General features: G+C 37.9%; 1 protein-coding gene across 8 annotated transcripts in view; it reads left to right on the top strand.

Annotated features, from left to right (window-relative positions):
* Positions 1-25,963, top strand: part of Arhgef9 (Cdc42 guanine nucleotide exchange factor 9) — a 136,488-nt gene that overhangs the window by 102,335 nt on the left and 8,190 nt on the right. For all 8 annotated transcript variants that reach the window (XM_052171109.1, XM_052171113.1, XM_052171112.1 and 5 more), the window contains 4 exons: positions 4,280-4,512; positions 8,278-8,407; positions 13,997-14,128; positions 25,074-25,317. In XM_052171109.1, the coding sequence (XP_052027069.1) occupies positions 4,280-4,512; positions 8,278-8,407; positions 13,997-14,128; positions 25,074-25,317 (739 nt within the window). The remainder of the gene's footprint in view (positions 1-4,279; positions 4,513-8,277; positions 8,408-13,996; positions 14,129-25,073; positions 25,318-25,963) is intronic.

Raw genomic sequence — 25,963 nt, 5'->3', positions numbered from 1 at the left:
GACAATGGACATTTTAAAAAAATATTTCAATTTTTTTTTTTTTTTGGTTTCTTCTTTTGAGAACTGTGTTCATTTATTGAATGGGTCTTTTTTTTCAAATCTTTGTTTTTTAGTTCTTTATATATCATAGATACTAACCCTTTATCAGAGGTAGACTCCTGTTGGCTTCCTCATCAGTAAGATTGTTTCCTTTTTTATTTTAAGTTGATTGTTTTAATTTGTCTTGGCTTTTTTTTTTTTTTTTTTTTTTTTAGCTACACAGAAGGTTTTTTTTGTTTTGTTTTTTTGTTTTTTGTTTTTTTTTTTTAGTTTTATGAGGTCAATTGTAGCCTTACTTCCTGGGCAAACAGAGTCCTGTTCCTACATCTAGATATAATTTAGGAGACTGCTTATGTTTTGTCTAGCTGTTTTAGTGTTTTGGGTTTCATATTTAATCTTTGTTTAGAATTAGTTCTTGTACTGGGTCATAGATATAATAAGGAATGTGATAAGAAATCTGATTGGGATTGCATGGAATCTGTAAATGGCTTTTGGTACAATGGTCATTTTCACAATATTAATTCGACAAATCCATGAGCATAGGGTATCTTTCCATTTTCTAGTACCTTTCTCTGTCTCTTTCTTGTGAGGTTTAGAGTTGCTATCATAGAGGTCATTCACTTCCTTGCTTTAGCTTACTCCTAGATGCTTTATTTTCTATGAGACTGTTGTAAATGTGATCTCTTTCCCTGTGTTTGTTTTTGGAATATAGAAAATCTATTATAATTATTGACTTGGATATGTTGAATCATCCCTGCATCTCCAGGATAAAGCTAACTTGGCCATAGTATATAATCTTTTCGATGTATGTCTATATTCATTTGCAAGTATTTTATTGTGTATTTTAAAGAATATGTTCATCAGGGATATTGTACTAAAGCTTTCCTTTTGTAGTGTCTTTATTTGATTTGGGCTTTAGAGTGATACTGGCTTTGTAGAAGGAGTTTGAGAGTGCTCCTGATATTTCTTGTCTTTTAAAAAACAAACAAAAGTTTATACTGTCAGGCCTTGGAGCCTTGCCTTGAGCTGGATCCCAATTTGGGCCTGTCACTGGACCTCCTTTCCCCCAGTCTCTTCTCCATTTTTGTCCCCGACGTTCTTTTAGACAGAAACAATTCTGGGTCCGAGTTTTTGACTGTGGCATGGCAACCCCATCCCTTCACTTGATTCCCTGTCTTTCTACTGGAGATGGACTCTTAATTTCGAGTTCCCTCTCCCCATTCTTGGGCATTTCATCTAAGGTCCCCCTAACACTATTACTGATGCTGTGGTGTGCTTGCAGACAGGAGCCTAGCATGGCTTCCCTCTGAGAGGTCCAACAAGCTGCTGAAAGAGTCAGATGCAGATACTTACACTCAGCCAATGGACAGAAACTAGAGACTACTGTGGTTGAATTAGGGAAAGGCTGGAAGAAGCTGAGGAGGCGGGCAACCCCATGGGAAGACCAGCAGTCTTACTAACCTGGACCCCCCCAAGATCTCTCAAACACTGGACCACCAACCAGGCAGCATACACCAGCTGATATGAGGCCCCCAACACATATACAGCAGAGGACTGCCTGGTCTGTCTCAGTGAGAGAAGATGCACCTAACCCTTGAAAGACTTGAGGCCCCAGGGAGTGGGGAGGCCTGGGGATTAGGGATGGGGTAGGGGCATCTTCATGGAGACAGGAGTTGGGGGGAGAAGGAACAGGATGAGGAGCTGTCTGTGGGTGGACTGGGAGGGGATAACAAGTGGACTATAAAAAAGATTAAAGAATAATTTAAAAAAAGAACAACAACAAAAAGAATCCAAAACCAAACAAAACAAGACAAAAACCGAATAGTTTAAGAAGGACTGGCTGTAGATTTTTGAATGTCTGGTCTAATTCCCCTGTGGATCCATCTGGCTCCAGGACTGTTTGTAGCTGGAATGCTTTTTATTTCTATTTCAAGCTTCTTCTTTGTTACACATCTGTTTAGGTTGTTGATCTCTTCTTGGTTTCATTTTGGTGGATTGGCTTAATCTAGAAATTCATGTCTTTCTTTTAGGTTTTCCAGCTTAATGATACATAGGGTTTTTGTTTTTGTTTTTGATATTGCCCTATAATATTCTGATTTTTTTGGTGTCTATTATAATGTTTCCCTATTCCATTCTCATTTTGTTAATTTGGGTCATTGATTTTTGTTTTTGTTTTTCCATTTGGTTAGTTGGGCCAAGGGTCTGTTAATTTTATTTTCACAAAGAACCTTAATTTTGTCAATTCTTTGCATTTTTCCTAGTTTATTAATTTGTGCTGTGATTTTTATTATTTTGTGCAATCAACCAAATTTGGATTTGGTTTATACTTGTTTTCCCAAATTTTTTGTTGGGTCCTTAAGTCATTTATTTGTGCCTTTCCTGGTATTTTAATATAGACATTTGAAGAATAAATTTTCCATTAAGTTACACACCAGAGATTTTGTTATGTTGTATTTTCATTTTCATTTAGTTCCGGGAAATATTTTATCTTTTCTTTGACCCATCTATCATTCAGTAGTGTGTTGCTTAATCTGCATGAGTTTGTATTTACTAGAGATTTGTTTGCTGTTGATTTTAAGTTTTATTGCGTTATTGTCAGATAGGATACATGAAGTTATTTGACTCTTTCTGAATTTGTGAAGTTTTTTTGTCCCAGAGTGGATCCATTTTTTAAAAGCTTCCATGTGCTGCTGAGTAAAATATGTATTCTTTGGTGTATGGTTGGAATATTCTGTATAGTTTCGTTAGGACATTTGATGTAGATAATTTAGTTCTGATGTTTCTATGGGTATTTTTGTCTAGATGACCCTTCTATTGGATAAAGTACTATTAATGTGTTGATGTTAATCTATGTCTTTAATTCCAGTAATACAATTTTTGATGAAATTGGGTAGAGTTTGGTGAATACATATTTAGGATAATAACGTCTTCTTGCTTAACTATTTACTTATTAGAAAGAAGTTTCCCTCTTTATTTCTTCTGATTAGTTTTAGTTTGAAGTCTATTTTGCCAGATATTAGGATAGTGATGCCTGTTTACTTCCTGGTCCTTCTGAGTAGAATACTTTTGTCCATTCTCTTACTCTTCTTTAAAGCTAATGTATTTCTTATAAACAATAGATAGTTTTGTTTTTTGATCCGTTCAGTCAACCTGTTTCTTTTGATTGGAGAATTGATGCCATTGCTATTTAGAAATATTATTGAAATGTGTATGTTAATTGTGGTCATTATGTTGTTAATTTTTGGTGGGTTTGTGTGTGTGTGTGTGTGTGTGTGAGACAAGTTGTTTTTCTTTCGGTTTCAAAGATGGCAGAGAGCTTTGCTGGATAAGTCTAGGTTTGTTACTGTGTTCTTTTTGTACTTGAAATATCTTGTTCCACGCTTCTTTGGCTTTCAAGGTTTCCCTTCAAATAGGAGCTGTTATTCAGGTGTGTTTTCCTTTTTGTATGGCTACTGTTTTGAATATTTTTTCTTTGGTGTATACACTTAGTGTTTTAACTATTGCAGACCATGGGGATTTTCTTTTACGTTTTTGCCTATTTGGTGCTTTGTGTGCATCTTAGATCTGTAAGGATATGATTTTCCTTAGTACAGGCAAGTTTTCTTCTATGGTATCCTTCTTTCTCATCTATTCTTATAATTTATTGAGTGGTATCTGTAGGCTAGTGGCGGGAATGAGAAGTCCTGTCTTAACACTTAGAGGTTGAGGATTTTTCAGTCACTGGTAGTCTAACTAGCCCAGGGCACTGGATGTAGGCCCAAACTAGACTAGTAGCCTGGGGAGGGTGTGTAGTAGGGACATCAGGCAAACTAACCCATCTAAGCCATAGAGAGGCTAATTCCTACCTCTTAAAAGATATACAAAAAAATGTTCTTTTGTAGAATGTCGATTTAGTTGTTTTATGTTTTCAACAAATTCTAGTTGTTCTCAAGATCTTCAAGTAGCATGTGGTTTTTCTCTTGATCACAGGCCCTTGTCACAAGAGCCTGTGACCCTTGTTACTTGTAATTATTCAGCTTCAATTTTACTGTTTCCACTTCCTCATTATTGCTAAATTAACTTTATAATTGGTTTGTGTATCTACTAACTGTGTAGCTATCTTTTAATATTTTTATTACTAAATTATGACTCGAATAAAAACTGGCATTACCTTAGTATTTTTACATATGAAGATTTGTCTTTCTAGTAGACTTGTTTAGGGTTATCAGAGCCTTTATTTTTCCCTTTCTTTTCTCTATAGCAAGACGGATTCTGGATATACTCTGAATATTGTAACAACCACCTGGATGCCTGCATGGAACTCTCCAAGCTGATGAAGGACAGCCGCTATCAACACTTCTTTGAGGCCTGCCGCCTCTTGCAGCAGATGATCGACATCGCTATTGATGGATTTCTTTTGACTCCAGTACAGAAGATCTGCAAATACCCCTTACAATTGGCCGAGCTCCTAAAGTATACTGCCCAAGACCACAGGTAAGGCGCTTTAAGGACATAGAAGGAAATGGCTTTTAAATATTGCCATTTAACAATATATAGCTTTTTTCTGTTTCTGAGCTATGGTTACTTTATCTGTAAAGTAGGATATATTCCTACTTGCGTCACAAGCCCTAGAGAGTTGCCTATACAGTTGTGAGTTATTCTGCACACAAAGTCACATACATGATCTTATATGTAACCTATACCCCACCTTCGTAGACTACAGCTTAAAGCTTGGCTTTTAATACTAGGATTAGCCTCATGAATCAAGCCTAACAGAGTAAATGCTTAACCATTTATTCCATTCTCTTTGGAAGACTCAGATGTCCTGCTAATATCCTTCCAAACTAGTGCCAATCCTAAATTCTTTCAATAAAGCTAATTCCCTTGTTTTCTTACTTAGCATTTCTATGCTTTATTTTACCCCGCCCACTGTACATTGTATATAGACTTAGGATATAGTTGAGGGAAAACAGATTGAGACTTTCCTTGAAGGTTTTTATATCTTTAATTTTTAAATATTTTTCTTTCTTCCTTTCTTTCTTTTTCTTCTTCCTCTTCCTCCTCCCTTCTTCCCCTCCTTCTCTTTCTTCATTGAGATTTGGTTAAACGATGTATTTCTGCCTAGACTGTAACTCATTGTGTAGATAGACCAAACTGGTCTCTAGCTAAAACATACCTGCTTCCTGAGTGCTAGAACTAAAGGCATGTGCCCTCACACTCCACAGTTCTTAAATATTTTCAAGGGAAATAACCCAACAGAGGCTATGAAGGCTATCTCTTTGAGTGGAAGTGATGTATTTCATCTCTTAACACTATGGCATATGCTAAAATTCATCCCCATTGATGGTGGTGGCTTACAGTTAATCAGCCCCAAGTCTTTCACATATCTTATCTTGCGATTTAAGAGACTCAGAATATTTCTAGCTTGTCTTTATTTGGTATGAAATTTCTGACTTTGGACTTAGTGGTTTAACTCTTAGCACTCTTATAAGAAGAAATAAGCCCCTTGCTCAAGTTCCCAAGCTTTCATTCTGACATATTTTTAAACACAATAGAATCACATCATTTTCCTATTCTATCTCCTCCCCCTTACCCTTCTCATGTCATTTCCCCTGTTCCCACATGGTCTCTTCTTCTTTAATGATTCTTGTTATGTATGCATATAAATGAATACAATTTGCTGAATCCATTGTATGTTTGTTGCCTGAATATGTGTTCCTAGGGCTGATCACTTGGTGTTGGATAACTAATCTGGAGGCTTATCCCTTCCTCATCTATTTCCAATGATGAAGGTTCATGGTCACAGATTATCTGCCAATTTCTACATCTACTTCCAATATTAGAAGTAGACATCTACCACTTAACTGAAGGATACTTGGTCTCATGACTGTGGGCTGAAGACTGACAGGAGTAGCAATATGCCAAATGATGAAGAGGATAAAGACAAAAGACAAAGCCATAGAAAAACTATTTTTCAGGTCTCAGGAAGCTATATTAAGATGCCCCAGACAAGCTGTACGCAAGTGGGAGAGTGTTAGAGACTTACCCTGATAGAAATGTCTGAAATGAGACAGCCAGAGCAGTCTCTGAGGTAGAAGACTGGATGAAAGGTGATAGAAATGACAGTAAATGAAATTCTATTTGCTTATGAAAGTACGGCATAATTGTGCCTTACCTAAATTTAGAAGAAAAGGGGAAATATATAATGGGATGGCTAGTTGATATGTCTAAAACTAGAAAATCTTGGTTCCATCACTCCCAATAATGGGTGGTAGCCAACCATCATAGCCATTTTCTTCTTGTTGTATTCACTTTTAAAGCTAGTGGTACAGATCAGATGTGATAGCATTCATTCTTGAATCATTGTAAGAAAAGACAGCCAGCTAAATGGTAAGGCTAACAATTATAGGACCACAGCCATGATTGTCTAATACTTGTGGTCAGGAAGAGCACTTTATCACCAGTATCCAATTGAATGCCATGTTTATGATGGCCTTTGAGGATTAAGATAGTAACTAATACAACTGAGGAACTAAATTTTTTTTAGCTTATTGAAGTTTAAATATGACTATGGTACCATTCTGGATGGGATAATTCTATGATTACCTCCCAGAAAGTGGATTAAAATACTGGTACCTCAAATCAATAAAAGGAAAGACACAGAGGATAGGGAACTAGGCCTGAAGAACTGCAGTACTTATTTCTATCATTACTGCCATTACTATCATTACATTTCTGACTCAGTCGGCCTTGTCAGGGAGAAACACTGACAAGGAACAAGCAATGTGACAAGATGCATAATGTGACAGTGGGAACAAATGTGAAGTTTTACAGGTGAATCGGAACAATCAACAGTTCAAGAACCACTTGAGAAATACAGCTCCCAGAAAGCATGTTTTGAAGAGACTTAGAAAGTGTAACTAGTCCATAATTACATGCAATATGGCTGACTGACCATAATACCAGAAAACATTTTAAGGTTCAAAATTCGAATACTTCTAGCTTTCTTGAGAAATAATAAATTGATGAACAGAAAAGTCTGTTACTACAGTGGATCAAATGCAAAATAGCGTTTAAGGTCTATAGTTCTCAAATGTGTGCAAAGTACAGACTGGAGTATTAGATGGTACCTAAAAGGAGGTGTTGCGTGGCATCTGTCCTGGCCTCTAGAACTCTCCTCCTTTGGCTTGTTCCATCACCCTATTCTCCAATATATTTACAACATGGAATCAACATTTTTGCATCCCTTTTTCACAACTATCTTTCCTATCAGTGCTGGGAAAGTAAAAAGGCTACGACCACAAGATAGTTTAGCTTTACTGAGAGTAAATATTAATACTGAGCTGTAATGAATCTTATTGCCTTCTCAGGTCATCCTGTCTGTGTCAAATGGCTGGAATCTCACTTTCAGTCTGCCTTTCATAATAGCTATTCGATTGGAAATCAGGTCAGACAAGCAGACAAAATTGGCTAAAGTGATTTGACTCTCACCACACAAATTATCAAATGTTTCCAGAAGCTGGGGTGTAGGTTGTAATTCTCAGACCAAGAATTCTATGGGAGGTATCCTGTATTATATCTGCCACAAGAGAAATGCTTAATACTTAAGTGCTTAATCTTATGGATTAAGAGTAAAACAATATGTATTGATGAGTACATTTATTTATTAAACCCATCAATAAATTCTGCCAAAATTCTCCCCATTTTCTGCATAAGAAAATTGAATCAAGTGTGAGTGACACTTGCTAAAGACAACACTGCTAGTTAGTGATAATACTGGGTATGAACTTAAGAGTCTAGCTTCAAATTCTGTGTTCTCATGCATTATGCTATACTGATCTCCTCATTGTACCAGAGGAAAAATGGCACCATTATTTCGTGGTGACCACAGTGACTCCGTAGAAATACAGATAAAAGAGATGACTAGGATGTCTGGACTGTAGCATGTATAATGCTTCCATCTTGTTCCTTGGCGGGTTTTATCAGGTAAGTCACAAATAGAGAGGTATACATTTTAAACAGGTCTATTCCCTTTGAAAAGAGTTTACAGGTAGGATAGCTACGAGACTGGCATGGTTTTTGTATGAACATAAGTCACATGGTCATCCAAAAATAGGATTGGAAATGTAGCTATTCTCTAAATGATGTGAATTACTATCTGATAATCCAGACTCCTACTAAAGGAGGAAGACCAGAATGGATTTAGGAGTGGCGTATTGCACATTGGTTCATGTACATTTCACTCTTATTTCTTCTCAGTGATTACAGATATGTCGCAGCTGCTTTGGCTGTCATGAGAAATGTGACTCAGCAGATCAATGAACGCAAGCGACGTCTGGAAAATATTGACAAGATCGCTCAGTGGCAGGCCTCTGTCCTAGACTGGGAGGTAGGCCCTTTATTAGTAGGGGTTTTGGGAGGCCCCACTTGCTTGTTGAGCAAGCTATAACTACCATTCTGGCCAAGCTCTGTTTTCATCATTATTCTAAAAATATTCTGTCACCTAGCCATACCAGTGTGAACACCCACAGTTTCTTTGAACTTTGAAAGGAAGTGCCTGAAATCATCAAGCTTTCCTTGCCAAATGCCACAAACTAGGAGTGATAACACTTCTTACTCATCCCTCAGGCCCAGGTTATGTGACCTGATAGCATGTAGGCTGACATAACCAAGATGGAAAATGTCAGCAAGAAGGAAGTGGCATTTAAAAACTTCGTGGTGATAGTACAGAAGTAGATCTAATACCTTGTTGTGTGACCCTCAACTCAGGTAGAATTTTCTATGTTTAAATAACACTATTTCTTTTAACATTTCAAATTGTTTAGTCTATCCGAAGGTGACCGTTAGAAGGGTTAACAAAGCGTTGGTCAATGTTCAGAGAAAATCTTTTTTCTTCTACTTCTATTCTTCCTAATGTGGGTGATTTAAAAACACCACAATAATTATCAGTTCATACATTGTTATTCTGTTTGATAATATCTTCTAAGGGTAGAATACCAGTGAGATATAGATAGATAGATAGATAGATAGATAGATAGATAGATAGATAGATAGATAGAGATAGATAGAGATATATATAGAGAGGGGGAAGAGGGAAGAATATATGTATATTTACATATATTTAAACCCTCTTGCTTATAAGAAGTCATCACTGTCCCAGACTTAAAGTAACGGTTTCTCATTTCTTTGTGTGTTTTTGCCTTTGTTCATGCCTGTCAACAGAGACACCCTGAAACTTTTTTTGGCAAGACCCTTTTCTGGACCTTTGGCAGACTTCCTTATAAGGAATGGTGCCAAGAAGCAACTGAATTCATATTTTTTAAAAAGATTTTTCTCCTTCCCTGAAATTTTCATCCCCTTCTAAGTTTTTATGTGTGCTCCAAGTCTCCAGTCATTGGTGAGGCAAAAAGTTTGAAACCCTTTGGCCTACTCAAAGAGCTTTTTTTTTTTTAAAGTCAAACTCCATAGCTTTGAGCTATGGTTTAAGGACTCAACCTGAGAAGTCATTTACTGTTCTATCTGAACTTATTTCCTGTTCTATTTCTCGCACGGGAGAAGGGGCTCCTTGAGTGGACACGTGAACTTCATTCTGATAATGTTTCTTGAGTTGGGGATGAAGAACGAATGGAGGATGAAGGAGGCAGGAGATCTGTCAGAGGCTCCCTTGGGGAAGCCTTATAAATAAGCAAGCAAACAGTACAGTCTGGGTCACTTCTCTTCCCCGCAGATGTGTGAACAAACAAGGGAGCTGCCAAAAAAAAAAATCCTTGTGATAACTTCAGCTTTATTCCTCACATTGAAAAATAGCGAGCACAGGGCAAACCTTCAGAACCCATTTTTCCTTGAACAGGGAAAGGTAGGATGGGTAACATGCAGACGATTGTTGTCTTGGTAAGTTAGACTATTTGGCTAGAGAATAAAAAACTCTTGCTGTAAATCGGTGTCTGTCTTTTTCTCCTCATCTTTTCCTCATGAATATTCAGATCTCTTTACTTAACTCTAGTTACCATTTCAGTCACATTCCATATCCTATGGAGACTACTCTACCCCTCATAAATCCTAAAAGTAAGGAGAGAAGTTAAAATGTCATATATTCCTTAAAGAGATTATAGCTTACAGTGGTTTAGATTAGAAGGGAGGAGAGCCTGTTTCCAAGGACTGTAGTTTCTGGAAATTTTCCATTTCTGAGATCTGTGGTTCAGAGATTTGGATGAGCTGTCACTTCAATCTCTTTCACATTAAATCATTTTAAATAAAGAGAAATGGAATATATCCCTGATAGCTTCGCTTTAGCTCTTTTTCCTCCCAGAAGATTTTCAGAAATTGCTCCTGTTTGTACCTCATATTTGGTAACTAAATCATGTCATAATTTTCTCTTTGTGATATCCGTCCCTATCTTGCCTACTTGTATAATAGCTGATGCCCTGTTCTAATTTACCATGGAACGGTATAATACAAAGAAACTGGAAGAAATATACTTAAAAAAAAAAACAGTATGATGGATACAGAAAAGGTATCCATTTAAAAGTGAAGTTGAATGAATAAAGTTTACTCCTTGGTCCAGAAGATTAAATACAGGCCCAGGTAGACTTGTTACTTCTTCATACTTACTGACAGAAGTTGACTCAGGTACCATTGAAGATTAACCTGGTTAAGAAGAATGACATTTCTTTTGCCATTCTTTCAGGACTGCTCAACCTTTTTGACCTTCAAACCTGACATTTTTCATCAACAAATGTATTGGGTCTCATTGCATGCAGCGTGTGGGCCACAGGTTAGATTACATATGCCTGCTAGGCCATTCAGGCCACAGCTCCCATATCAATTATCCTGTAACCAGGTAAATGAAGCTGATAAAAAAATGGGTTAAGTTAGAATTAATTAGAATGAAATGAAGTCTGTTCCTTGAGACTTTGGCTTCACAAAAGAAATATGAAAAACTGGCAAGAAAGCGCTGGGTAGGGTTTCATGGTCATTATTATATATTAACCATTGATTTATTCACTAAGAGATTGGTAAATACTTCTTCAGTATTAGGCATCATTCTGTGTTCTAGAGATGTGTTAAGTGGTGGAACAAAGTTTTTATACTTTATGTTTCAGTAAAGAAAAAAAAACAACACGTAAGAATTTTGTCATCAGATATGGATAGGGACTATGGAGAAAAATGAAGCATTATATTAGGTTAAAGTAATATAAGAATTACCAAAGGGGACAACATCTGAGAAAAGACCTGAAGGAGATGAAGGAGAAAAATCATGTGGCCTTTTTGGCTCAGAACATTTCAGGGAAGCCCCCTGAAATACCAGAATTAATGTTCCAAGGAAAAGAAAGAGGCCAATGTCGCTGGGGAAAATGCAGAAGATGGTATATGAATAATGGGAGGTCAAATTATATATCCTTAAAGGGCTTTGGCTTTAAGTTTGGGTGGAAGGCACTGGAGGATATTGAGCAAATATAATGGCATTAGGAGACTTGCCTTTTGAGCACGCCCTCTTTGTCTGGCCCTTGCCGGCCATTACAGAATCTGAGATGAATCACACATGGCCTTATTCATCCAGAGCAAGCACATAGGAAAGTGAGAAGTTTGCAATAAATGCTGGAAGAATGCAGAAACCCATAAAGGCAGTGGGAGTGAATTGCATTTTGTGGGGCAAGATAAAGAGATGTATGGTGCATGTAAGGCCGAGCAGACAAGAATGAAAGCTCTAAACAGTGAGGGCATCCTTTCCCTTATGCAAACTTCCTATTTCCCTCACACAAACATATTTGGTACTTTCAAGTAGTCATGTGGAATGGATTGAACAGGACCTGCTTAAACTGCATCCCAGAGACACAGAGTGAGTTAACACCATCATTTTAACAGACTCATCTCACTAATCTTCTAATGTAACAAATTGTTCTGATAGGCAAGGTACCATCATTCAAGTGTAGTCTTGTAGTTAGGCACATGAGATTCCAAACTTAGCTGTAACTTTAATTTTTTTCAATGTCTACTTTTAATGATAGTTCTTACTTTAACCTCCCTTCTAGCCTACCACCCACGGAGGTAGCGGAAAAAAGGAATATGGGGGAAGTAGACCTGTTTAGAAAGTGATCTTTGGAGCAAATCTTATCTGTGTTGTCCGGAAATCTTTATCTGTGTTGTTCAGGTCACAGGAGTCAGTGGCAGCAGCTTGATCTACTTGTAAACACTTCACGGATATATCAGCTGTTTAGTTCACTAGAGTCCGGATAGCAAACACAAATCAGAAGTGGTGGCACAACCTAGCAGAGACAGCCAGGCTTTAGCCTCAACACAATTCAGCAGAGGGGACCAGGGTCAATAGAAACGCCAGGAAAAGTTCTCCACTGTGCTTCTCTCAGCAAAACGAAGATCACCAAAGATGTGAGACCAACAAGCTTTAGACAGCTAGCTCTACCAACAAGCCTGGCTCAGTCTCTGTCACTGTCCCCAGAGTCCTGGAATCTGAGCATTTTGGCTCATACCTATAGCCCAGTGCTTGAGAAGCTTCAGGAGAAATGCAGACCCAGAGCAATCTGAGCTATATAGCAAGTGTCAGGCTTATTTGGGCTACATAGTAAGACACTCCCTCGAAAATAATCATGTTTGACATCAATTTGTGTTGTTAACCAACTTTTATGCATTCTTTCACTTTATACGTATTCAAAGTGGATTGTGGCATATCTTCCACTCTTGTGTCAGAAAAGGCTAACTCTCAGGAGAAGTCTTTTCCAGCCCTATGAATCCAAAGGCTCAGTGCTAGTATATAAACTCAAGAAAGACTGTTTTACATTTGTCTTGGATACTCTTATAGCTAAATAGAGTCAAAACTATTTCTTGAGCAGTTTTCAAGTTCCATTATTAGAAAATAATCCACTGAGATTTCCTTTTCTTTCCAATCTCCCAGACTAGAGGAAATGGTATAATTAAGAATACCATTTCCTGATGTCACTCTTTTTAGCATATTATTCTGCCAGAACTATATGCTTCTGATTATTTCTTTTATCTAGTTTTGAACCTTGGGTATAAACCTAGCATTTTAGTATAAAGCTATCAGAGCTGTTACTATACATACCAATTTTCTTTTACCTCGTTTAACAGCTGGCAAACACACTGATGGAGAGGAAGGGACTGGACATCTGGACAGTTTTGAGTCTAGAAGCAATATAATTTATTATAAAAAAGAAAAGGTGCTCTCTGGAGATAGATGAGGATCAGACTGAACATCTGTAGCCAATAAGCTTCATACTCCTGCCCTATCACTTGATCTGTTGGTACTTGAAGATGTAAAATTGGAGCAAGATTATTTGCCTGTCCAAATTTTTGTGAGGCACAAAAGACAGAGTGAAGAAAAGTACCTAGCACAATATTGGAACCACATATGACCCCTGAGTGATGAGGTGTCTCTCTGAGCCACCGCTCTTTACTTCCACCTTCACATAGGCTAAAACACGTGTTGGAAAGTTTCTAATTTTATTGTAAACTATCTTCTCCCTTATTTCATTTTTTGCATAGAAAACAGAACATTTTCCACTACCGTTTCAGGCTTACTCTTCAAGTAAGTGAGAGACCAGGTTGAAACTGAGGGACTGGAGCACAAAAGAGAGTCATAAAAGATAACAAGGAAGAGAAAAGAGAATGCCTGCCTGTCTGTCTGACTGACTGACTGACTGAGAGTCTCATTTAGGCTTAGAGTAAATAAGAATACAGGAGGAATGGAAGGAGGTAGAGAGAAGAAAGACTGACTAAGGGATATTTTTTTTTAATCCCATAGTAAATAAAAAAAAAAAGAGTCTTCTCACTTACAGAATTATAAACCTTTTAAGAGAGCCCAGAAGTCTCTCTCATTTCTTCCATCTCTCCAAGGTCTTTTTGACTACCTCCCATCCCAGTCTATGCTCACCTTTCACTCTGTGTAAGGAATTGGACCAGCTCTACTACCTGACTACATCTCACCATCCAATGTCCTTTCCAGGGAGAGGACATCTTAGACAGGAGCTCGGAGCTGATCTACACTGGAGAGATGGCCTGGATCTACCAGCCCTATGGCCGCAACCAGCAGAGAGTCTTCTTCCTGTTTGACCACCAGATGGTTCTCTGCAAGAAGGTAAACTTAACCTCTTCTTTTCTATGAGAGGTGAGGACTTCAGGAAGCACTACAAGCTCCTCCCCTTTCATTATTCCCAGGTGTTTAAAGAAATAGGCAAAATGTGCCAGAGGAAATTGGCAGCTGTTCCATATTAAAACTGGTATGGTGCGAAGCTCATAAACAACAGTGAAATGCTGAAGTTAACATATTTTATCCTGGTATCATTTATATGTTTACCTTCATAATTCTTGTGATATTCCTTCTGAGCTCCTTGTACCCACAGCAGATAGCCAGCAAGTTTACACCAGCATTGAAAGAATGCTGTGGTATTTGTATCACACTTAGCAAAGAATACCTTCCCAGAGTACTTTTCCTGATTACTACTTGAATGGGGCCACCTGTGCCCCATTTCTACCCAAGGAACCAACAAAGGGAACTACTTGTTGTTCAAACAGGTAGGGGCATCTATGCTACAAGATTTTCCTTCATACCTCTATCCACTTCCTATACAAAGTGCATCATCAACTCCCCCCCAAAAAAAACAACCTTCATCCATGCTGTTACTGGATACTCTGTCTCAGTAATCCTTTTGAGGAGATATCTTATACTTGTCACTGATCCTAATATACCTCTGCAAATGTTAGTTTCTTAGCCACTTCTCTTTGGCAAAGAGAGATAGCATATATTCCCCCACATAAAATCTCTACTACAGGATCCTAATGGGATACTGTTCCTTCTTTCGTGATAGAAGGTTCAAACCAGTGTTATCAGTAAGACTAGAATTTTGAATCAGGGAAAGAGAGAAAATGAGGGAGAAATCAAGGTACTCAGAGTGACTTTCAAAATTGATTTCCATGCTTGGCCTTTTCTCTTCTACATAGCTACTTTGCTGTCTCCCACACTAAGTGAAACACTAAGCACATATATGTTTTATGTCCCTTGCCTTCTCTGTACGTGCGTGTGTGGTGTATCCTACATCAAATCTGTATATATTTGACTTTCACAATCAATTGAGAGAGTAAATTGAGCTTAGAGTCAAACTGCCTTGGTGTTTGCAAATAAACTCTGAATGCCAGATCTGGAATCGATAACCTGCTACTTAATTAGGGTAGCTATTTCAGTCAGGATCTGAACCTGCAAGAGAAAACTTGTGAATCTGACACCCAGCAAACCACCAGTGTCTCCTTTAGCTCCTCCAGCTCTAATCAGAGCTTCCATCCAGTTTGGAGGCCGGATTTCTGAAGGTGAGTAAAGGCAACAAGGAAGTTCTTAGCTTATCAGTCATGTCAGCAGCAGGCATTTGTCCTTTGTCCCTACTAAGCTATGTTCATACTTAGAACACTCAGAGAGAGTGAGAGAGGGGCAAAGGAAAAGGGAGAAGGAAAGAGGGGGAGAAGAAGAAATAGAAGAAGAGGGAGAGGAGGTGGCGAGGAGAGAATAAGAGGGGGGATTAGGAATCTGGTTTGTTTCAGGGTTCCATACTACCCGCCTAGACTTCTTGATTTTGACATGTGTCCCCAAAGGATGCAGTTGCTTTAAGTAAACCATGAAACTGAGCTCTCAAGAACAGTGGCTAGAGGAGGCAGTGCTAGGAGCCCAGCTACAAGAAAGTAAAGCAGAGCCTGGGGATAAAGGAAACAGAAAAAAAAAAATAGAACAGTTAGCTCTATTTAGAAGCAACGGGTCAGGGGGAAAAACCCAAGGCGTGATATGCCAACACCAAGTCAACGAACTAGTGAGAAAGGCAATGATTAGGAAGACACTGGTAGTTAAGGGAGGGTTTCTAGGTTCGGAGCAGCCAAGTTGGAAGCATGAGAAAAGCAAGCAACAGGATGTCAATGACAACAGAAACAAAAGGCATTGCTTCTCTCAGATCAGAGTTTTATTGTTTTACTGAGGTCATAGACTTTCTTTCCAGAACAGAGGCAGCCTAAAGTTTGAGGCTGTTAACTCCACATACTTGGATGTTCCTTAAACTGGCTTCCCAGAGTTACAAAAGCTACAGCCTTGTTTTGAAAAAGCCACTAAAAGTATCTGATTTGTACTGAGTCCATGGTTGAGGATTTCTACATTATCTACAATAAGACTATTTATCAAATGGGAGGTAAACCCCCAAAATAAAAATGGAGTGGAAAGAAGTGCAAAGAAGCGAGGTATTTTGTCTGCTAAATTGTTCTTACCATTACTGGAAAAAACTGACTCTTGGTAGCAAGGGGAAGACTAGGGGAGGGGAAGGCACAGATTCCTCCAGTTGAAGATAACCTTTGATAAAAGCTGGGCAAAGGCTCAAAGGCTGAAGTGAGCAGAGGTTTACCTTCCTCACCTTATTCAGCTCGGGAACACCATTTAAAAGGATGTCCAAGAGCTCAGGGTCTTGTTCTGTTTTGTTTTGTTTTGTTTGTTTTTTAACATAAAGAAAGAATGGGCTACTCACTGCCTGCCCCTTCCCCTAGGCAGTATGGAAGAACTGGCTCTGCCTCTCATTCAAAGAAAAGGCCCAACAACTCCTTTGGCAGTGTAGTAGAACTTGCCCTGGTGGGATGGGCATGGAGGAGCTGGCATAAATGTGCAGGAGTGGAAGAGCTGGAGAGCTAGCCTTAGTGGCATGGGTGCCAGAGAGCCAATCCTGCCTCTTGCAGGATGCCACAAGCAGGAGCGCTGACCCTGACTCTCACCCAGACAAAGCAGGAGAACTGGAAGATTAAACAAAACAGCCACCATCCAGGTTCAGATCCAGGGCCTTCAGTTGGCCCACCCCAAAATCTATCCCATTTATGAGCAGCTGGAGTGCTTGGATGGGCTGGTCCTGCAGAACCAAAGCTGCAGAGTCTCTATAACACAGGACAATAACAGGATATCCTAGAGCAGTCCTGGTGAGGATCCAGTATTGATAGTGTAGGAGAAGCCAGAACCCTCAAACCAGACCAATGACTCACTGCAATAAACATTTGCAAGTAAAGCTCTTTGGACAAAGGTTATACTCTTGTGACACACGGTGACACACCATAGCTTCCAAAGTGGGATCTTTTTAGGTTATTTTTTCTGTTTTGTTTTTATTTTTATTTTATTTCCTTTGGGGGTTACAGTGGTGGATGGTGGATCTAGAGGGACGGTGAAATGAATAGGGTTGGAGTGCATGATGGGAAATTCACAAAGAATCAATAAAAGTTTAAAAAGGAAGGGATGGGCTAATAAACAACTAAATAATTGAATATGGCTACACTAATCTTTCTGATAAGCTCATATTTTAAAAGGGCCCTTTATAAATGTGACACTTAACAGGAATAACACAGTCATTTCATAAGTACTGAAAGGTTAGTTTTTAAATCTTAAAGACAAAATTAAAAATTTCTAAATACCTGAATGTTTTTAAAAACAAAGGAAGAAAGAAAAAAAAAACAAGTGATAGTCTGGCAAGCCCTCACGATGACATAGAAGGTTTACTGAACTGAGGAACATTAAGTCCTTTACCAAGAGGAATTGAAACTCTAAGGATCTGAGGTTGCAATAAAGTATCTCACTGCTTGGAATTTTTATTTTGACAGCATACTCTGTGACAGTCACATCTGCCTTTGTGGGACCTAAAATCTAATAAAATTTAAGTGTAACATAATAGAAAAATGTACAGTTATTCACTAAAATAACTCTCAGATGTCGCTGGTAGAATTGCTTTAGGTAATCTTGGCAATATTGAGAATCCTAATGAAATCTGTGGCAAAACTACAGACAGGCAAATACACCAGTTTTCAAAACAGAAAGCTTTATTATGAAAAATATAATGAATATAAAATAATGATAAATTGGCATTATTTGAATGACTCTCTGATTCTATTTTTTAAACTTTATACTCATTAATTCAATATTAATTCCAAATTTACCAGGAAAATACTGTAATTATTCCTATTTTAATGATATATGAAATTAACTTTCATGTTTTCATTCCTCAGGCTAGAGATTGACCTAAGGATTTGCACGGGTAAGGCAAGTAGTCTACCAGTGAGCTACATTCTGCAGCCATGGAACTAAGGACTAAAACTAGTCAAACTGTCCCTAGGTTCTGCACTCGTGATTTCTATACCCAAATTTTGTACATCTGTCCAAATTTTGTAATCAACAGTCTAAATATTTAGGGAGAGATAAATTGACTAGGAGAGCTCACAAATGATATTTCATTAAGAACTCTATTTGTGTTCTATCTTTAAATTCAAGTACTAGATTATAAGGCTGAAATTCATAGAGAGAGTCTGTATTTCAGGGTGGGAATCAGGTGATTTGTTTTGAGACAGGGTCTTTTGCCCCTCACCATATCCTAGAGCTTACTGTGTATCAGAATATAAGTTCATACTTCTGATCTCTGTTGCTTCTGCATCCCAAGTGCTGAGACTACAGGCATATGTCACCATGCCTAGTTTATGCAGTGCCAGGAATCAGACCAACAGCTTTAACTGAGTCACATTCCCAGCCCCAAAAATCTAATTTTTTTTATGCTTCCACTTTAGATCCTCTCATAATTTTTATAGAGAGAAGAAACATGGAGTGATAGAGTTAAATGATTCTGGCCTTAAATCCTGTTTTTTAGCATGCTTATTATGTCAGTCAAGCAAGAAACTGTTTATTTCATGCACCTCCATTATATCGCCTATAATGCAGGGAGAATAATCAGCAGGAATACTGTGAAGAGTAAACAAGATCTGTGCATATGAAGTGGCAATTGAGGGGCAGGACTGTTGCAGATGCACATGTAGCTTGTTTAGCCCCTACTTATTAACAAAAGACATGCTATTATAAATTGGTGAGGTCCCTGACACTCAATTTACTGAATAATTATCTGCTACAGGTAATATATGAAACATTTAAGTATCCAATCTGTTCTTTAATATTCAACTACTAATATCCACCTGCTGAATTTCTGTCTGACTCTTCTGATTCTTTTAACTTGCAGCCTGGTAAACACAATCTCACCTGCTTTGTACACTAGGAGTTGAGACTGAATAAGACACTCTGAAGAGCTTGAACAGCTTGTGCAACTTGGAGTTTGTCTTGCAGAGGGAAGGATAAAAGAGGGTACTTTCAAAATAGCAGTTATCATACACATGAAAGACACCAGCAGCTCCTGTAATTTCTGCTCCTTTTCTTTCCCTGTCATTTCTAAGACCCTTTTGTTGGCTTTCTTCTTATCCTATGTACTGGCCTCTGCTCCTCTATTAGTTTAGTTTTGTAGATGTTTTCTGTTTTCTCCCTGATATCATTATTTTAAAATTATTTTGATGTTTTGGAATAAGTCTCCATATTTTGGGTTTTGTTCTCCTTTTCACTATTTACCATGGAACAGAATAGACCTCTTTCTCCCATTATCTACCAATTTTCCTACACTCCAATTATTGTCCTAAGCAACCTTTTCTCTGCATTCACTATTCTTACCTACGCCTATTCTAACGTGTCCTATTGTCCCCTGTCATCACTGTACTGTATTTCTGTTGCTTTCACAAGATTCTGGGGGATAAGAACTAAATTACATGTAATGATACTGGAAAGAGGACTTTTGTTCGGAGAAGTTTGTACAGGCAAATGGATGGAACTAAAGCCATTCATTTTAAACAACACACATACAACAGTAGCAATAAGAGGTAGGGATAGGGGAATGGAGGGATGGCTTAGTGATTAAGAGCACTCACTGCTCCATGGAGGACCTGGCATTCAGTTCCAAACACCAGAATGGAGGCTCACAGTGACCCTTAACTCTAATTCCAGGGAATTTAATGTTCTTTTCTAGACTCTACATTCATATACACTCACATGTTCCCAATTCATACACTTAGATGCACATACATACACAAATAATTTTCTTTAAGGAAAGAGACCAGAATAAAATAGAAATAAGATAGATAGACAAGGAAGTTAAAACTGGAAAAGTGGATACTAGATTCTTATTAATCGGTCTAATGTTGACCCAGTTGTTTTAAATCTATGCTCCTTTTTATTTGTCTGTTCTCCTTATTCATCTAATTTTATCTCTTTTCTTTACTGTCTGACCAAACTAATAATAGAACGCATTTCAGAAATGCTGTACAGGGGAACCATGATAACTACTGGGAAGTAGTGGAGTAATAAGCCAGACTAGAGGGTAACCATTACTTTTTCCTGATTTGTCTGAATTTTCTCTGCTTATAATTATTCCTCATTTGAAAAAAATAGGAATCTAAAGAGAATCATGAACTTCAAATGAGGCTGTACAGATATAATTGTTGGAACATTGTATTTACTAAATGTTAGCACTTGATGCAATTACAATATGTCATGCTGCTAATTATTCACTTAGCGAATTTTATTCTAAAGCAATACATAAGATATTTTTAAATGAAAGTTACAGATTTTAGAGCCAGATGTTCTAGACCCAAAGCCTGACTCCATCATTTAATCCTAAATTTAGTACATTCTGTCCATAGTTTATCATTAGATCCAGCTACCTACCTGGTAGTACTTTCATCATCAGTAATTAAGTTGACAAATGCAAAATTGTTAGGATAGCAGTTGACATATAATATGTGCTGTTTATGTCCTCATTGCTACTGTTGTCATTGTTATTTTGACTATTAAGCACGTACTATACATATTGGAATACAATAGTGACCAAAACAAGCCTACCCTTGTCCATATGCATTCCCCAGGATCTGGATAGAAAACCCGATGTTCTCAGTTGGGAAAGAGTAGCTAGGACCCCTCTAAAGTAGTAGAGGTAAATGAATAAGGCAGGCTATAATCCTGAACTGCTTTATACTCCAGATTGTAGCATCTGTCATTTGTACAAAATGTCCTGTGAAGTCTTGCTAAATAAATCCTAGGATTACCTAGTGGGATCAAGTTGAAATATCTGTGAGCTGTTTGAATTATGTAATGTCAGGGATTAGGGTAGTTTCTTGCTGGAGTCACAGACTATGGCCAGAAGCTTACAGGCTATGTAGTCCTGGAGAAGTACTAAACTCTTTTTGTCACCTGACTTGAACAAACAAAAAAAGAGAAATAGAGAAAGGCTGGTATCCTGTTAGTAAAGTAAACTCCAGTAGACAGGGAATTTGTGATCCAAATATGATCTGTTTGGGGCATATTATTGCTATACCCCTGTGAAGACACTCAGACATGTCAGAAGCTCAATACCAACAGGGCCACAAGCACCCCGGACTCAGGAAGGCTTTGTTGTCTGGCTGTGTTCAGAAGACTCCATAAACTTTCTGTGGATAATCCCCGAGTGTTGCAAGTTCAAAGAAGACAGAGTACTGTGCAAACAAAACTAAGAACTTTATATAATTGTCATGATAGTTAAGTGCTAGGTAAATAGTGTTTAAGAGCTGTCACAGTATTAGAATTTAGACAAGGAGGGGGCACAACAGCTAGAATATATAATCGGAGGTTTCTTTGGGGGAACAATGTGTGACTTTGACCATGCAGATTAAACAGACTGAAATGAGGACTGTTTGGCGAGAAAAGGATCCATTATTGTGAGCCCAAGTAGATATGTGATTTGTTTGAGTGGGTTAGAAAGTACTATTCCTACCCTGAATGTGTGTTAAATTTCTAAAGTCAGCAGCTATGTAAATAGAAAAGATTGGAATTTGCTGTATCTTTGACTCATAGTACTTAACTCTTCATAATTAGCTTTCTTGGATAGTTTAAGTTACAAGAAGCAGTAGGCTTTTGAGGTTTATTAAAGTTTGAGGTTTGCCAAAAGGATTTTAAAGGAGCATGAAAGCTCAAGGCTACATTTACTGGCCTTGTAGCATGGAACCTTTGTATTTAAGTGGGAGCTTTAATGTGATAAAGTCAACTTTTCTAATTTTAAAGTTGCAGTAATTGACGTTGAAAGAAACTAAGTGGCTTGCCCAAGCCATACAGTTAATATGTTAAACATCTAGAACCCAAACTCAAATATTTGTCTTTTATTTGTATTCTTTCACTGTCCTCTGTTGTTCATGGCCTTTGCTACCTATTCTGATTGGTCTTCCTGAGCCTGCCGATTACTGCAGATCATTTATCTTATCACTGATCATATTAAACCCTTTACTAACTACAAACAGAAAAATTTAATAACACAAGAGTTTTAACGACACGTCACTCTAATTCCCAATCTTCTGCTAAAGAAATAGGATATTTCTTTGTTTCTTTGTCATATATAAATATTCAAATAAACAATAGGATATTCAGATTGTCGCTGGCAATGGATTCCCATAATCATACACATATTTCCAATTTTAGGAAATGCCAAAGACTTTTGAGTCTTAAAATGATCATGAAGCACTAGTTTGACAGAGGGGAGAAGGACATTTTACAATAACATTAGGAACCAGGAAATTAAGGTTGTTAATATTTTAGGTTGGTAGGTAGCCACTCTTGAAACATGCTGTCCATATCTGCCATTCTAGGTCTGTATATGTCAGTATATCAACTGTAATAAAGAAGTCAAGTATTATATCCACATATTTTCCTATATTGTTACCCTTTTGTCTAGCTACATTATCCTGATACTGCTCAGGTTTTGAGCATGAATCTCATAAAATGTTCCTGAAATTTTGAAATCAGTTAATGGGAGCCCTCTATACTTTGGGCCAGGACTGAGTTTGCGCATTTTAGATATGGTCAATAGAAATAGGCCTAAAAAGTATTATCCTTCTCTGTTCAACTCATCTCTTCCTTCCCTGTGAGACTAGTGCTGCAAGTACCCAACAGAACTGTTTGAGTTTAATGGCAGGTGTCCCCAGTGGATTAGAACCTATATGTGAACCTATATGTATTCTCAATTTATTTGTATGCCTAATAATTAACAGCAGTAGAAAGATCTATATAGTGGTTATTGGCTGTAAAACAGTTAACCAGCACCTGAATTTTCATGCCTGAGGATTTGAGATTGACAGAAATATGTTGAGAACCATTCAAAACCAGGTTTACAATACCTAGTATACTGCCTCTCAAGCAGCATCCTCAAATCTAACCAGAATGCAGTTAGCCCCTCCAAATGTCAGACCACTGTGCAAGTGCACATTTTACCAGATAAATCAGTATTGTAGCATGCAGGATCAGTAGCTAGGTAAGACTATTAACTCATTTACTACAGTGAGGTTTAGATTTCTCAAATGACACAGCTAGAATCATTGGAGAAGAGGAAACATCAGTGGACAATGCAGTGGGCAAACCACTGTGGGCAATGCAATCCCTGGGCAGGTGGACCCGGGTTGTGCAAAAGTGGGTGGAAAAGCCATGAGGAGCAAGCCAGTAATCAGCATTCCTCCATTGTCTCTGCTTCAGTTTCTGCCTCTAGGTTTCTGCCTTGAGCTCCTGCCTTGGCTTTCTTGATGACAGACTAAAACCTGTAAGCCAAATAGGCCCTTTCCTCCCCAAGCTACTCTTGGTTATAGTGTTCATCACAGCAATAGAAAACAAAGTAGGACATGATTCTTTCCATTTCTGACTCATTTCTACTTTTCTCATCCACTCTTGAATTTGCTACATATGATCATTATTTATTTCCTTATAACTTTGCTATTTGTACATGTCTTGTTATTTGTACATGTCTTTAGAAATATATGGCATTGTTTTATATAGTGATCATAGAAAATACAAATCAGATTAAAATATATAGAAAGGAAATGAAGTCAATGATGAACATGAGATTTAAGATGAGATATTTGGGGGTAATAACTTTGGATATGGTAGCAAGTTCACTAATATTTAATATAACATCTAAAATGTTAGTAAGTACAGAAATAAAAGCACTACGCATGGATTAGGATGTGTGTCTTGTTGACTAGAATTAGGATTGACCTAATTCTGTGTTCATGACAGTAAAACAACAAAAGATAAAGAACATTGAATTCATACACGTGTATAATTTTGCTTTGGTTCTATAAGATTGTGAGGTTCATCTGTGTTGATACATACAACTTCTTTATTCTCTTTTACCCACACGTTTCCTGTCAGACTAGCTCTTATCCAAAAATCCCAAGTACTAAAAACATTAGATCCATTACAGTTAACTCTTCATGTCCAATAGTATATGACCTTCTAGTAACTCTCACCACTGAACTTCCATCTACAATTTTATTCTCTGTATCCTGCTTGAGTAAGCATGCCAAATTTTTGGAAGATGAAAAATCCCTTGCTGGAAGTGTGCTTTTATTGCATACTCCTTTCTACTGCTTATAAGCAGTTTACATTCTAGTGATTGATACTAGGGTTTGAAACAGTCTTTGGATGGAGGAAATCTCTTTTTCTAATAATTTACTTATTTATTCACTTTATATCCATCTTTTCATCCCAGTCCAGCCATTAAAAAATCCCATCCTCCATTACCCCTTTCCCTTCTCTTCAGAGAAGGGGAAGCCCCTCTTGGGTATCACCCTATCCTGGGGCATCTATTCACAGCAGGAATAAGCACATCCTCTCTCACTGAGGCCCAACCAGTTAGTCCAATTTGGGGAAGGGGATCCAATGGCAGGCAAAAGAGAGACAGACTCTGCTCTACTTGTTAGGGGTCCTATATTTAGACCAAGCTGCACATCTGCTATAAATGTGTAGGGGTTCTAGGTCCACCTCCTGCATGCTCCATAGTTGGTTGCCCATGTTCTAGAAGCCCCTTGGACCCAGGTTAATTGACCCTGTGGTTCTTCTTGGGGTGTCATTGACCCCTCCAGCTCACTCAATTCTATCTCCCACTCTTCTGCAAGACTCCTTGAGCTCTGCCTAGTGTTTGCTGTAGGTCTCTGCATCTGTATCCATCAGAAATTTCTTAGAGTCCCTACTTAAGCTACTTGTCAGTGTCCATCTGATCATCTCAGTGCATGTATTGAGACAATAAAATCATTTATATTCCAGAACAATGATAGTGTTTGTCTCCTTTTGTGACCATGTGCCACCTCTCCTGGCAGCTACTTTGCCTGTACTTCTGACAAATAACCTATTTCTTTCCACCTAGGACCTAATTCGTAGAGACATCCTATACTACAAGGGGCGCATTGACATGGATAAATATGAGGTAATTGACATTGAAGATGGCAGAGATGATGACTTTAATGTCAGCATGAAAAATGCTTTCAAGCTTCATAACAAGGAAACCGAAGAAGTGCATCTGTTCTTTGCCAAGAAACTGGAGGAGAAAATACGTTGGCTTAGAGCTTTCAGAGAAGAGAGGAAAATGGTACAAGAAGATGAAAAAATTGGTAAGTGACCTGAAATCAGAAAAAAAAATATTGTGAAGAACTTTCCAAAGAGGGTTAAAAATTGATTTTATCTTTCTAGAATCAAAGGGAGGATTTTTGTTGCAAACTGACCTATGTCACTATGGTTGTTCCTTATTATGGGTCTTTGAAAATAACAATAGGTATGAAGTACAGATTGTTTGTGTCTAATACCTATTATCAGATAGGAATATTGTACCCAAATCCCAATTCCAAACTTGATTCTCTTACCTCTATACTCATATGTATTAGCAAACAAACACAAAAGAGTGTACATTCTATTTTGTAATCTCCATATATTCACAGATCTGTCTCTAGGTATATGAGAATTTGTTTATGAAATGGTTCGTCAATGCAGATTTGCTCAAATTATACTGGTGAGACAGATAGCATTGCTTGTGATGCTGGAAATAAAAACCAGGGCCTTGCAACTCTGAAGGAAAAAGTCTCACTATAATTCTGATGAGGACCAAGGCAATGGCTTTTATTGTCAAACTTCAGGTCCCATTCAGATTATGGGTTCACTTCGTTCTTATACTGAGTTCTGAGAAGACCAAATTACATGTGCACATCTTGAGTTACATGCATTTTACTAATTAAAACGGATTATCTATCAGAGTTGGGCTAA

This window comes from Apodemus sylvaticus, chromosome X, assembly GCF_947179515.1.
Source record: "Apodemus sylvaticus chromosome X, mApoSyl1.1, whole genome shotgun sequence".
Taxonomy (NCBI): Eukaryota; Metazoa; Chordata; class Mammalia; order Rodentia; family Muridae; genus Apodemus; species Apodemus sylvaticus.
The sequence above is the reverse complement of the archived record's forward strand: the minus strand, read 5'-3'. Positions and strand labels throughout refer to the sequence as shown.